The sequence below is a fragment of the Pieris brassicae genome, chromosome 10, assembly GCF_905147105.1.
Source record: "Pieris brassicae chromosome 10, ilPieBrab1.1, whole genome shotgun sequence".
In the NCBI taxonomy this organism is placed as follows: Eukaryota; Metazoa; Arthropoda; class Insecta; order Lepidoptera; family Pieridae; genus Pieris; species Pieris brassicae.
In genome coordinates this window covers 7,173,807-7,188,615 of record NC_059674.1, presented here as the reverse complement: position 1 = coordinate 7,188,615, position 14,809 = coordinate 7,173,807, and the positions used below count along the sequence as shown (strand labels likewise).

The following is a 14,809-nucleotide window of genomic DNA, read 5'->3' as shown; positions in this document are numbered from 1 at the left end:
GTTTCATTCATTTGAAAATCCCTCCAAAAACAGCCACTAAAACTTAGTAATTAAATGTTTTAGTAGTAATAGTATTGTCTTTTATTAATATAACATTTATACATTAAAAGAAAACACTTTTTTACCGGATTGAAGCTATTTATTATTATAACCTGGGATCCAATAATATCATAATTAAAACCCCAAGACAAACAATTCGCGAAAATGGAGGACATCGTGAGTAATTTCTGCAAAAACCCGTCATCTTTTAGTCGATACCAACTCCGGGGAAATAAATACATGTGATACTTTTTGACATTCAACACCTTTTATCTTCAGTCACCGTGACCAGGCACGCTGTAGAGCACGCGAAACGTCGGAAAAAAATAAAATTAAAATTATGTTAATAATTATAAGTTTATAATAATACATAGCTCCAATCCGGTAAAAAGGGGTTTTCTTTATATATTGTAATCTCACCTCTGTTGTCCTGGTATAGACTGGTCGCATCTGCGTTGTCTTCTGTCGTGTCCATTTCAAATACTATTAAATTTCCAAAATCTTATTTATATGGAGAAAAATCTCTTTAATTCTAATTTAATTTTAAGAATATTGTTTTTTGGGTTTTTCTTAGTAATCCGAAAGAGTACACATAATAAATAATGATTAACAGGTAAAAGAGAGTGGATTCCCTGAGTGAGCAGCTAGTCTCTTCCGTTTGACACTTATACAGGAACTTCAAGACATACATTCTACGTAAAAGTAACTATAATTTTTCTAATGTTACACAATAAGAACAGTTTCAGAGCTTAAGGCCGCGAACTCCCCGTAATATAAGTGTATTCAACTTTAACCACTTTCTTAGATAATGTTTACTATAGATGCAAAATTTGTTCTTTGATTTTATTCTTAGTAATCAGAAAGAGTACGCAAACATTACCTGTCCACATCTTATCCCTAACTTTCTTACTAACTACTTACTGACGTAAGACTTATCTTAAATTATCGTGATTTATGAGTCTTTTTACTTTTTAATACTAATGTAACATCTTTTTAGTTTAGTTTTTTTTGTTTCCTGTTTAGTTTTGTATTAATAACTGTGTATAACATGTATTTTTACACTTCTTGCCTATCTTATGTAATACTTTTTTTTTTCTTTACTCACAGTGGTTGCCTGGAAGAGATCGCTCGAAAGCGATAAGGCCGCCAGTTAAGCTCAAAAAGTATACTTCTTGTGCAACAGGAGGAGTGTTATACTTAATTTTACGTAGAACTTATTACTTAAAGTCCAGTGTAACAAATATGTGTATCAAATGGAACAGACTACCTGGTCACATAGGAAATGACAGAAGACATCCACTCTTTTAACTGCACATCCTTTTTTACTATGCGTACTCTTTCTGATTACTAACAAAAACCCAAAGAACAAATTTTGCACCTACAGTGAACATTATCTAAGAAAATGGTTAAACTTGAATACATTTATATTAATCCTAACTTTAATTTCGTTCTAAGTGCAAGAGAGAAATACATACAATTAAAAACGAATAACAAATGTGACAGATGCCTTACAATATGGCCTAAAACAGAATTGGCAATGGGCGGGGCATACAGCAAGATACATAGATAAAAGGACTTTAAAGATAACTGTATGGAAAGGACCCATCGTATGAAGGAGAAGAGGGAGGCCCCAAAAAGGTGGATAGAAGAAATAAAAGCGGTAGCAGGAAGTGAATGGAGAAAGAAAGCCATGGACACGAGTCAGTTGGAAAAAGCGGGAGGTCTAATTACTCGTGAAGGGGTTCCGATCGACGGTACTTAAGGTAACTAGGATATAACATACATTTCTTCTATTTGTTGTCCAATAGAAGAAAACATTTAAGCTGTATATTATAATTGTTTTTCTCATGATTGGAAATAAATTTATTATTATTTATAAGTGCAGGATGTACGAATACAAAAACAATAATCTAAATTCTGCGTATACCTTTGGAACCGTTCATTAAATTGAGCGAGGTCTGCAGGAACATATCTTCATCACCCACAGAGGAATTGAATCCCATTCCGCCTAGACCCAAATTTGACCCTAGGGTAAGGTTCGACCCGAGGCCTATATTTGTTCCCAGACCACCAAGAGCCGATGTTACGGGCACTACTGGTTTCGTGGCTGAAAAGGAAATAGTTTACGATTAAAAATCGGAACTAATATGGTTTTTTTTTATTCCTCGCTTTCAAATATGCCAAACGATGTTACGTTCTAGAATGCAAGTCTAACTAACGCACAAAATACTTAATAAATGTAATAGATTTCATTATGTAATCAAAACTATAAGATATATAAACATATTATATTGATCACTCAGGAAAGGCCTAAATTACTAAAAATTACATAGCATTCAAAGTCAAAGTCAAAAATCATTTATTCATATAGGTGACACAATGTTCACTTATGAACGTCAATAAACAAGAAATATACATTAAATGCTTCTAATTTTACATTTACTGCCAGTTCTCAAATCAAGGGCGTAGAACGGAAGAGAAGAACTAGCAATAAACTCCCCACCACTCTTATTGATCGCCAATTTTTTTTATTGTATTACACAACGTTTGTAAGGAGCTGCAACCATCACACCATGTTCCACATGACATCAGCAGGAGGCATGGTGAAATAGGCGCACGCACTTAAATTCTCGTGGGAAAAACACGCAAATACATAGTCAAAAATAACTAACATTACACCCACTCTCGATAACGACAATTGAGCAGGAAAGTACAATTTAAGTTGCTAAAATTAGTAAAAACTGCGCAGCTGTGTACGTTATTTTGTCGCTTTATTATCCTAGCCCACAATAATCTCAGCATACGAACTTTCTAAGAAATTCGTTTTGTTTACATATTGGGATTGCCAGCACGTGCTTTACAAAATAATTATTGGTGCGGTACAAAAGACGTCAAACGAAAATACAAGACTACGCAATATCAAACAAAAACTGATTTTTATGTAATTATTAACATTAGCCTGAAATAAACTTTTTCTTTTCCTATAAATACAGATTTTTGTACTTTTCATTTAACGACAAGTCTTTGTAACGTCAAAATATGTGTGTCGTTATGTAGTTTATGCTTTAATTATACCCATATTCGCAAACATACAATCACACAACACAAGCCGAATTTTATATTATTTAGTTAAATGTATCGACCTTTTTCTATCGAAAATATTTTAACCTTATTGTTACCACTTTATATGTTATAAATGTATTCATTATTAATATTTGCACTGTCCTTACTTGGAAAGTAAGTCATTATTATTTAATTATCTAATTTACCATCGTATTTCATCACATAAAAATGTCTTAAAAATAAAATAGATTCGCATACAAAATCAGTAATAAGTACTACACTAGTCACATATTCCAAAACCCATCTTTTATCCCTAAATCAAGAGGTATCCAAATCAGATTCCACATATTAAGACGGTCTTTCAAATAGTTAGTAGACAACAATCATTTACGAAAGGCGGTTTATACATACCAGTAGCAGCCGCTTTCTGCAAACTCTGATTGACGAGTTGTCGCATCAACACCTGAGGCGCAAGTTCGTCTTCCTCATCTGAATCTGATATGCCATACTTGCTGAAGTGTTCCACCTGACACAGTAAACATATTTAAGATGTGAGACTATTTAAAGCCTATGCCGTTTTTATAGACGATTTTAAGGTATTTAATATATACCGTCTATCATAAAATAAAAATGTAATATTTGAAAATTATACAATAAATTACTAAGTCCGGCTCGTAGGATCAAAACGTACAGTTTCTGGGGATACTTTAAATGGAAGAAAAAATAATGTTCCATGTACTATACTGTGTTTTGAATGATTTAATCGAATTTTAAATGAATACTTAGTAAGGAAGTACCTACTAAACTGAACTAGAAACGTATAAACTTTGGCTGGTTCATATGTAAAAATCTAACTCCTGGTCCCAATATAAAAAAGTTATACGCTTACTATAAGTTAGATACAAAATTACTAAGATTTATCAATAAACAACTTTTGTTAAATTTTGTGGGTTGGATTAACCAATTTTTATAGGAACATCATTTAGTTATTTAGAAATAAACTGTATGTACTCACTTAAAATCAAATAACGTAATTGCTAAATTAATATAGAGCGATTGACTATTCATCATGATGAAGATAAATTCTGAACTCACCCTGAAAACCCAACTACCAGTTTGTGGGCGATACTCAATGAACCTGGTGTCATATTTATCGCAGACACGTCGCAACTTGCCTTCGTAGTCCATTTTTAACAACCTGAAACAAATATTAATCAGTAGTTTGACAACTGTCATTTTTGTCACGTTATATAACCAATGTAACTTCGAAAAAAAAACACAATTCATTTGATTATATAAGACAATCAAAGCAATCTCGTTCCTCACATCAACACCAACTATGAAAAACCTCGTTTAGTATCTTGCAGCCCAGACTACGACCGAATGAATAATCTTCACATATAGTTTTTCAACAAGGGAAACGTACCAATATTTTGCTTGTACAAAAAAAAATAATAATAATTTAGTTGTCAATGAAAGATTACGAAGTAACAATCATAATCGAATAAATTTTGTGTCAGAGCCCTCTTTGCCATTACCATACTCGTGGCCGACATATGAATGTCAATAGTAAACTCATTAAATCCGTTCGCTACTCAACCCATAAAGACGGTCCCTCTATAATTTCTAATTACTTTAGGTATATGTAATAGGTTCCTACGTACATATAACAGAACTCTAAGAAACATATAGGTTGTCCTTCAGTAGATATTTGAACCTGTTTCTATATATTATGTATTCCATCTTTGGCTATATGTTCACTTTAATTGCTTTTGAAGTTATACATCTTTTGTCGCGTTAGGGAAAAATGATGAGAGTAAATTTTTACGATACGCGCGCACACCGTCACAAAAAACCAACACCCTGAAGTTAGCATAGTCATGATTTTAAAATAAAAAATGAACGTGTCTACATAAGTACACACACATGTTTTTTTTTTATGTATATACTTAAAGTTAGGTATAGGATTACGAAATATATAAAACTATTAAAATAACATAAAACAACTAATTTCCACTTTCATTCCAAAAGTTAACATGCTTATTTGTTGTAATGCCTTGGATTGGAGATATCAGATTGTTCCTGTATTTAGTTAACATTTGTTGTATAGTACAAAAGGTTTAAATTTAAAAAATATGATTCAAAATTCGTCATCTATCGCGGCAAAGCGTGCTGAGCCCGTAGTCGAACCCCAGGCATGTACCAAGACTTTCTAACTTTGTATGTTTTTTATATAGGATAAACAAGCCTACGGGACGCCCAAAAAGTGCAGTCATCCACGGACACCCATATTAGTGAGTGCGTTGCCGGCTTTTAGGTACTAAGCTCTTTTTTTAAACAATTGGAAGTTGTACCTTCCAGGGAAAGCCCCCACCCGAATTCGATTCCACAGATCGGTAGGTCGCAAAAGAGAATGTCACATGAAGCGAACCGTGGAAGATTTCCATTTGCTCGTATAAAGGAAATTATCGTCAGGAACGGTATAGCGTGTGTCAGGCACTTACTGATCACTTGTCTGTTAGAAATCTGAGGCCAAGGCCCCAAGTGTCATCCCCATTATTGTATTTAAGAGTTTTTCAAGAGTATACAATAGAATCACAACATTTGAACTCACCTCTCCGGTTCAGTAACGGGACGTTTCTCAGTCTTGTCCCTCGGCCAGACACGGTCCAGCGTGACAATGGCGCGTCGGTTCAAACCTTCACCCAAAGGCGGCTTCTCGCTGTCCTCCGGGTAGACTATCACCTCCTTGTTCAGGAAATGTACTGCAATACCATTTTAGTTTTTAATAACAAATAAGAGATCCGAATTATCACACCAAACGCATCAGTCGCTCCAGAATCTTTAGCTATGATATGATTTTTTTTAAATAAATTATTCTGCACAAAGACATTTGACTTTGTGGTAACTCACATTTTATATTAAAAATCGCTGTTCTTGTGTACATTTTTTTTTAAAATGGTGAGGTTATGTAAACTTATTATTTATATTACTCATGATTCTTAAGAGTATTCACTAATATTTTAATGTACAAAATAATTAAAAAGTTAAGCGTACGGGCATTTAACGTTTAATCACTAAACGCACTGGCGCACGCTCTACTCGCGTGCACGCACACGTGCGCCAAACAAACAAGACTAGTTTTTGTGGTTACGTGCGAGTGTCGATAAAAAGTGTCAATAAAGTTTGAATAAAATAAATTTGATATGTATATGGGAGCGCTCAAGTATTACGTAACGAATTGGGGGGCTCCTCTTGTTAAACGTTACGTTGCGGTGCGGGGATTAATTACGCGTTATTGTTAATATTATTTTCCACTTTCCAGTACTTTACACTATATAATGGTAAGTTTTAGGTATAAAGAGTCATTGGGGTTGGTCGTGAAACGTTTTACTATTGGATACAGAAACGTTACGGCGCGTTTCAGAGTGGGGGGGGGTCAAGAATCTCCAAAAATTGCGTGACATAATACTTGAACACTCCCTATGCTACACGTGTCTTGTAAATAAATAAAAATAAACTTAATTTTAAAACTGCTACCTGAAAGATTCCGCCTATAATATCTCAGTGGGACATTTTCTTATATTAAATAAAATATACCTAAAGAGTCCAAATCCATGTCGGTGACATCAATTTCACAGTCATAATAGACATTTCCATAATTCTTTCTGCCGATCGTCAAATGCGGTACCACACATTTGCCATCAGGACCAATGTATTCTGAAAAATAAATATATATTTTATAATTCACAATACGACTTTTATCCGCCTTATAAAAAACTAAATGTAAAATTGTTTATAATTATAAAATTATATTAAAGTTCACCACATATATATCATTTTTACAGTATATGTATAAGCTCATCATGTATTTTAGAATACATGACAAGGATGATGAACATAAAAGCTACCAAAAAATAAAAATTGTACACATCAATTTTTTTAATTTTCCTATATGTTATTATCAGATAGACACATAACAAGTGGTTTTTTTTTCAATGATCAGCCCAGAGATATTATAATTAAATCAGTTTAATACTTTTTCAAAAGATAGATCGTTCGTTCTTGGTTACTTGGTGTCCATAATAACAGTATCAATAGTCCCTAAAATCCACAACCGGACTTATAGTAAAAGAGTTACAGGAATGTATCGAATTGTTACACCACCTCCATCACCATCCATTTATGTCAATCATCCTTCAGAAAATAGTAATATTCTAGAAAATGATAACAAATAAAAAAACTGTTCACTTGGCTTGGGCCCGTGTGCAGCAGTGTACCAGGATTGATTCATTTAATCCTGAGCTAAACTGTTACCAAACTATAATAATAATAACAAAGCTTGTTTATTTCCAATCGTTAATATTTAATATCCTAACTTCCTTATGTACCGCTTCACGGCCACCTAAAGCTTTTTCCCAATTATTTCTATCCATCTTTCCTTTCTTTCTCCATACGCCTCCATCAACATCCATATTCATTCATATATCCATATACTTACTTATCATCTCTTCCAACGAAGGAATAGTGTAATACCCAGGTCTGGTCAGTTTAACACCAGCAGGATGAGGCGGTGCCTCAACTGGCGCATCGTGGGTCGACACATTTTCATCTACTAGAAAGAAAAATAGTCTAATTATCGTCAAATAATAATGAGCCGTTCCGGCTCGAAGGTTCACATAACAGTTATTGTTAATTAATATATATTTATTTTTTCCTGCCACAATATACGTAACTGGAAAGTTAGCTGAACGTTGTCGCAATGAGTTTGGAATTTTGATAACAATAAGCAATAAGATTATTGTTTAGTGTAGAACTTTTTGTAATAGGAGGCAAACGGACAGAATGCTCACCCGATGTTAAATGATACCACCACCACCCATGGATACTAATATTGTCAGAATGCTGGCAAATACGTTGCCAGTCTTTTAAATATTGATACGCTCTGTTCTTGTACCATAAGTAATAAGGATTATTCTATACAAACATCTAAATTATTCTAAAAATGAACTAAATTTAGTCATAACTTGTGTTTGAACGCTAACCTACATCTACACACAAATTTAAAATCAACTATTAAAGCTACAACTACAATTTGATAAGCTAATAACAAGTAAATAAACCATAAACGCCTCTTATCTGATGAGCAACCTTCTCACAAGTGTAACAAGGTGTCTGACCGCCGAAGCGATGGGAACAAAATTGAAGACACTGGGACTCACCTATACACATACATTCGTTTAAAAATGTTTTTAAACCCTATATTCTACTTATATATATTAATCGTGAGTCAATTAACCTTTGGCAGAGCTTTTACATATCTGTTTATACATATTGTTATTTATATTTTTCCTTTGGATTTTATTTTTCGTTATAGTTGCAAGTTATTTTGTACTTTACCCTCTCACAGTTTTCTTTTTTTATTGTTCCATATTAGAGTTGCCTAATAACTTATGTAACCTACTTATTTTATTTTTATTTGTATAATTATGGTAACGAAGTATAAATAAATAAATATGGCAAGTAAACGAGATTTTTTGTATGAATTTTATTAACAGGGACCAACACCGATCCTCCTTAATTGGACCAATCTAAATATTTTTTATTTATTTAACCCAAGCGAATACGAAACGTATTGTAAATTTTCACAAAATAAGTTAATTAATTACATAAAGCCTTGTAAGACAATTTATTGTTAAAAATTAAAGGACAAAAAGATATAACAAAAGAAAAAGATACTTACTATAGAAAGTGTCGATATTCTCCTTATCAGTGGAAGTGGAACTCTCTTTAACGCCTAGCTCTCTTACTGAGTTCTCAGCTAATTCCGCGTTGGACACTTGTGGTTTTCGGAGCGGTTTTGTTGTTAACCTGAGAAATTTAAATACGATTTAAGGTTATTTAAAACTAATAGTCCGTCCCGGCTTCGCACGGTTGGATATTTTTTATGAAATATGGGTTGTTGGACATCTATAAAACAGTAGTACTAAAATCACTTGGTTCAATGGGACCCGCAGCATCGGCAATATATATTTATTTGTACTTTTTGTCAATTATTTCCACGCATCACCACTATGTGGAATCAGCTGCCCAATGAAGTATTTCCAAACTAATTCGACTCAGGCTCCTTCAAAGAAAAGAGCGTACCAATTCTCAAAATGCCGTCAACGCGCTTGCAAGCCTTCGTGTCTTAGTGAGTGTCAATGGGCAGCGGTAGCACTTAACACCAGGTGAGCCTCCTGCCCGTTTGCCTTATTATATAAAAATAAACGACGATGAAAGACAACACTTTTTTACCGGATTGAAGCTATGTATTATTATAAACTTATAATTATTATACATAATTTTAAATTTTCCCGACGTTTCACGTGCTTTACAGCGTGCGTGGTCACGTTGACAACCGGATTTGTTATCGACTAAAAGATGATTCAATCCGTTTAAAAAGTGTTTTCTTAATGTGTAAAAGCCATGTTAACAAGACAATATTATTTTATTTTGTATTATTTTAGATTAACATTGGTGATTCTTTAAGATTTGGTTTTGCATTTCTTACACTTTACCCATCACATAAAATAGTTTTTCCTTACTCGGTTTGCCTGGAAGAGATCGCTTGTTAGCGATAAGGCACGTTGCATCCCTTATATTTTTATGTACTATGTTATTTAATTTCCATAAGTGTTACGAAGTGTAAATAAATATACAAAATATGAATATGATATGACAAAAGGTGTTGAATGTCAAAAACCACAGCTGTAGAGAAAGTTGTGTTATCTGTATTTAATTCCCCGGAGTTGGTATCGACTAAAAGATGACGGGTTTTTGCAGAAATGACTCACGGTGTCCTCTATTTTCGCAGATTGTTTGTCTTGGGGTTTTAATTTGGATATTATTGTATCCCAGGTTATAATAATACATAGCTTCCATCCGGTAAAAAAGTGTTTTCGCTCAATGTGTAAAAGCTAAGTTAACAAAAGACAATACTATAAACGATGATTTCAAACGGTGCCCGAAATTATTCAATAGCCTATGTTCATAACGGACAATGTAGTATTGTAATGCTGTAAGAATTCTTGAAATCGGTATATTGTTTTATATGAAACCGCATGTGTACATTTTAATATTAACACTTTAGACTCTCAACGAAAACAACACGATATATTGCTACTACATGACATCATCTCTCAGTTAACTTCTATATTATGCCAAACACTAAGGATGTGAATTCTCAATTTTACTTAAATCTACTAGCTTCTCATGGTCTGTTACCCGCACATACAATATCCACTCACAACAAGACGTGCCTTGATCACGCTTTTATGAAATGTACTTTTTCTTCCGTTTGTTATGTAGTTGAATCATCTGTAACTGATCATGACAGCGTAGTTCTCATAATAGAAGACCAGCAATCTCACAAACAAAATAAAGACTTCATTCATAGTAAAATTGATTATGTAGGCCTAGATAATGATATGAAAAACCTTTGCTTTGAACCGATCTATCGGGTTTCAGATGCAAATGTTGCTACTTCTTTTCTTATCTCGGAGATTAATGCTAAAATAAAATCTAATACTCAAAATCACACCGTACCTAATCGCAAGAGGCTAAAGAAGCCTTGGATGACTTCTGATCTTCTAAGATGTGTACGAAATCGAGATAAACTTCATAAAATATATAAAAAAGACCTGAACAATGAAATTAAGAAAATAACCTACAAAAGGTACAGAAATTTTTGCAACTGGCTCCTTAAGAAACTTAAAAGGGAATATGAGGCGAAAGAGTTAAAAGCGGCGGCAAACACAAATAATAAAGCACTCTGGGACACTATTAGGAAATGAACGCATACATCAAAACTCTGCAGACCTGCTGAGCAACTTATTTCTCCTGATAACCCCTCTGAATCGGTCAATTTTATTAATAAATTCTTTGTTTCTATTGGTAAAGATCTGGCTGAAAAGGCATATTCCTCTGGTAGGGGTTGTATATCCTCAATGGCCAATCCACTATCATCCTTAGTTTTGGATAGTACCAATGAAAATGAAGTTCGTAACTGTATTCTCAACTTAAAAAAAGATAAATGTACTGGACGGCATAATATTTCAGATGCTATATTAAAACGGTATCATCAAATAATAGTCCCACCATTGACATTCATTGTAAATTTGATTTTTTCCACAGGAGTTTTTCCGGATCAGCTTAAGCTGGCTGATATTGTTCCGATTTTCAAGGGTGGTGACAGAGGATGTGTCAATAATTATAGACCAATATCTAAACTACCCACGATTGCAAAAGTAATTGAGAAACTTATAAACAAACGCCTTGTTAACTATCTTGAGACCAAGAATCTCATTTCTAGTTCGCAATTTGGTTTCCGTACGGGTAGGTCTACAAACGACGCCGTTCACGAACTTACTGATCACATTGTAGCCAAACTTGACCGAAAGCAAAAAGTTATAGCGATATTTTTGGACCTTGCTAAGGCATTTGACACAGTGTCTGCCCTACTTCTCTTAAACAAACTTGAATCTTTGGGTATCCGTGGTTCTCAATTGGGTCTTTTCCAAAGTTACCTTAAAAATAGATTTCAAAGGGTTAAGGTCGGTGACTTTGTAAGTAATGACTTGCCAATAACTTACGGTGTCCCCCAGGGAAGCGTACTTGGCCCAACGTTGTTTCTAACATTCATTAATGAGTTATGTAACCTCCAGTTGCCAAATGGTAAGATAATATCTTTTGCAGATGACACTGCCCTTGTCTTCTCTGGCAATAATTGGAATGAGGTGTATAATTCTGCTCAGTTTGGTTTTGGCCTTGTTAATGAATGGTTGAGAGGCAACGGCCTTACGCTTAATGTTGATAAAACAAAATTTATGCCCTTCTCTATTAAAAACGTTCCGTCTAACATTCATGATTATTTTTCTATCACAGCCCATACTTGCTCTTCAAATCAACTCTGCAATTGCAAAAGCATTTCCATTGCCTATAGTGTTAAGTATTTGGGTGTAGTTATCGATAGTAACTTGAGTTTTAATTCTCACGTGGATCTTCTCTCATGCAGAACTCGTAAACTCATTTACATCTTTAAAACTTTAAGACTTATAGCAGACAATAGAATTGTTAAAGTAGTATATCAGGCTTTATGTCAGTCAATTTTAAGCTATTGTATCACTGTGTGGGGAGGTACTTTCAAAACCAATCTACTAAAACTTGAAAGAGCCCAACGAGCAGTGTTAAAAGTAAGTCATTCCTTACCGTTTCTTTTTCCCACTAAAGACCTTTATGCCCTAGCCGATGTATTAACAATTCGTCAATTATTTATTCTCAACACAGTTTTAAAACAACATTATAAAACTAGTTACGACCCCGAATTAAATATAAACAAGCGGATTAAACATAAAGTTTGTTGTCGTATTACACGATGGACAAGTTCTTTCTCGCAAAGATTCTTTGGTTTCCTAGGCTGTTACCTGTATAATAAATTAAATGAAAAAATTAACATTTACCCACTATCGAAATATGAATGTAAAAAAATGGTTACTAATTGGCTGAAGACGTTGAGTTATGATGAAACAGAAGATTTAATAACTGTTACTCTGTAACACACCCACTCGCCCACACATACACACACACGCACGCGCGCACACACACACACACACGCGCACACACACAGACACAAACACACACCAAATTTATTTTTACGACTCCGTTTCCATTTTTTTTCCTTTAGCACTTGCTTATTTTCTTCTATTGTATCTTATGACAATGACCTGATTGTACGTGTTCCGGTCCGGTGGTGGAGAGGCTGGCTATCTGTCACTCAGGTCTCCTGTTACAGAGACCAGTCTCTCACATACACTTCCAAATGTTATCATCTTAGTTTAATCATAATAACCTGCTATGTATGTATATGTGAGAGAAGAAATAAAGATTATTATTATTATAAAAAATTCCCTTCCTTGTTCCTGCCTACCAGACACGTGATCGTGTTTTGTTTTATGTTCATCACATCAACACGAAAAATCTCAGTTTTGTATCGCGCAGCCCGAACGACCACTATTTAAGCCTTGACTTGTTTAAGCTATCGTGGAATATGCTTCAAAAGAGTATTAACAATATCCAGTGCACTAAATCATTTGCATCATGAGCATACCTCACACTTTTACAACATCACACATATCAACCAAATTATGTATTACGTAGTTAAAATAAAAATGTACTGAATAAATGTTATTGTTTTTTTTTCCTTTTGTAAATATTATGTTCCATCTTTGGCTATATTTTTAGTGTAATTGTTTGTCTTTATATATAAATTAAGATAAATTATATGTGGATTCCGTTTTTGGAAGAAATATCCTTGAACCAATTCACCTTAATAATATAATAATAAAATAAATAACTTACCAACTCGCTCGCCGTTCAGATTCGAGGGCCGGCATTTCTTTATCTGTAAAAAAAATATTAATTAAAAAAAAAAATATTTTATACATAAATAAAAATCAATATACCAACCTAGATTTGGATATAACCGTGGCGTTTCATTATCGATCGGTTTCTCTTGGTTCCACGAATGTCTTGAAGGCCTGAAATAAGAAAAATATTTATTTGTCAAAATTGACGTTCGCCCAACTGAGCCTGATCCAAAAAGGGCCCATCCCAGGCCATGTACACCCATTTTAGTGGGTTACCACCGTACATATACTAAAAACATACAACTTTACATTGTATCAGGCTTAGACAGACATGATTTAGAAGCTACGTCACCGTGGATTAGGACTGTGTCACGTGACCGATGTATAAAAACAAGTTTTTAACCGGATTAAAGCTATTTGTATTATTATAAACTTATAATTATGTGGTTACGGTGACACGCACGCTGTAAAGCACACGAAACGTCGGTAAAATTTAAATTTGAAATAATTATAAGTTTATAATAATACAAATAGCTTTAATCCTCTTAAAAAATTGTTTTATGTCAAGTTTTTTTTAAATTATTGAATTTTAGAAAAATTTAAAATTATTTACAAGTCATTCCTTAGTAAAGCCTTTGTTTATACAGATTACTCTCAATAACACTTTTTCTTTTTTTCTTACTCTCAAATCATAGACTATAAAAGAATTCTCTTGATCTATCATTTGTCACATTGACATTTTATGTGCCAGCAGACTGTTTGAAGTTGTCCTATTTGATGAATTCTTGACTTGGGATGAATATTTTTAACATATCTTAAAGATTCAGAAGCGAGACATACTGTGACGTATATCAAAATCCAATACTTTTGACAAAAATAAGTAGGAAAAACACTGTTTGAACGGATTAAAGCTATGTATTATTATTAAAAACTTATAATTATTTACATAATAATAAGTCACCGTGACCATGCACGCTGAAAAAGCACTCGAAACGTCAGAGAAAAAAAAATTAAAATTATGTAAATAATTATAAGTTTTTAATAATAATACATAGCTTCAATCCGTTCAAAAAGTGTTTTTCTTAATGTGTAACAGCTATGTCAACAAAAGACAATACTATAAATAAGTAGGGCTGAATTTCTAAATATAACCATTAATAACTAGTTTATTATGTAAACAATAACGCTGTACGCTAATTTATATAAAAAAATCTTACCAGCCATTTTGTTTGTCTGTACGGAGCTCTATATCTGAAATTTCAAAATACGTATTACGTAAATAATTATATTTTTCTGCCAGC

General features: G+C 33.5%; 1 protein-coding gene across 3 annotated transcripts in view; it reads right to left on the bottom strand.

The window, feature by feature from the left end:
* Positions 1–14,809, bottom strand: part of LOC123714886 (nuclear pore complex protein Nup98-Nup96) — a 53,039-nt gene that overhangs the window by 21,082 nt on the left and 17,148 nt on the right. For 2 of the 3 annotated variants that reach the window (XM_045669519.1, XM_045669521.1), the window contains exons 19-29: positions 14,726–14,759; positions 13,609–13,679; positions 13,501–13,543; positions 8,846–8,973; positions 7,604–7,717; positions 6,703–6,822; positions 5,717–5,867; positions 4,198–4,300; positions 3,514–3,628; positions 1,967–2,146; positions 460–522 (exon numbers count right to left, since the gene is read on the bottom strand). In XM_045669519.1, the coding sequence (XP_045525475.1) occupies positions 460–522; positions 1,967–2,146; positions 3,514–3,628; positions 4,198–4,300; positions 5,717–5,867; positions 6,703–6,822; positions 7,604–7,717; positions 8,846–8,973; positions 13,501–13,543; positions 13,609–13,679; positions 14,726–14,759 (1,122 nt within the window). The remainder of the gene's footprint in view (positions 1–459; positions 523–1,966; positions 2,147–3,513; positions 3,629–4,197; positions 4,301–5,716; positions 5,868–6,702; positions 6,823–7,603; positions 7,718–8,845; positions 8,974–13,500; positions 13,544–13,608; positions 13,680–14,725; positions 14,760–14,809) is intronic. The other variant, XM_045669520.1, reaches the window with a different exon arrangement.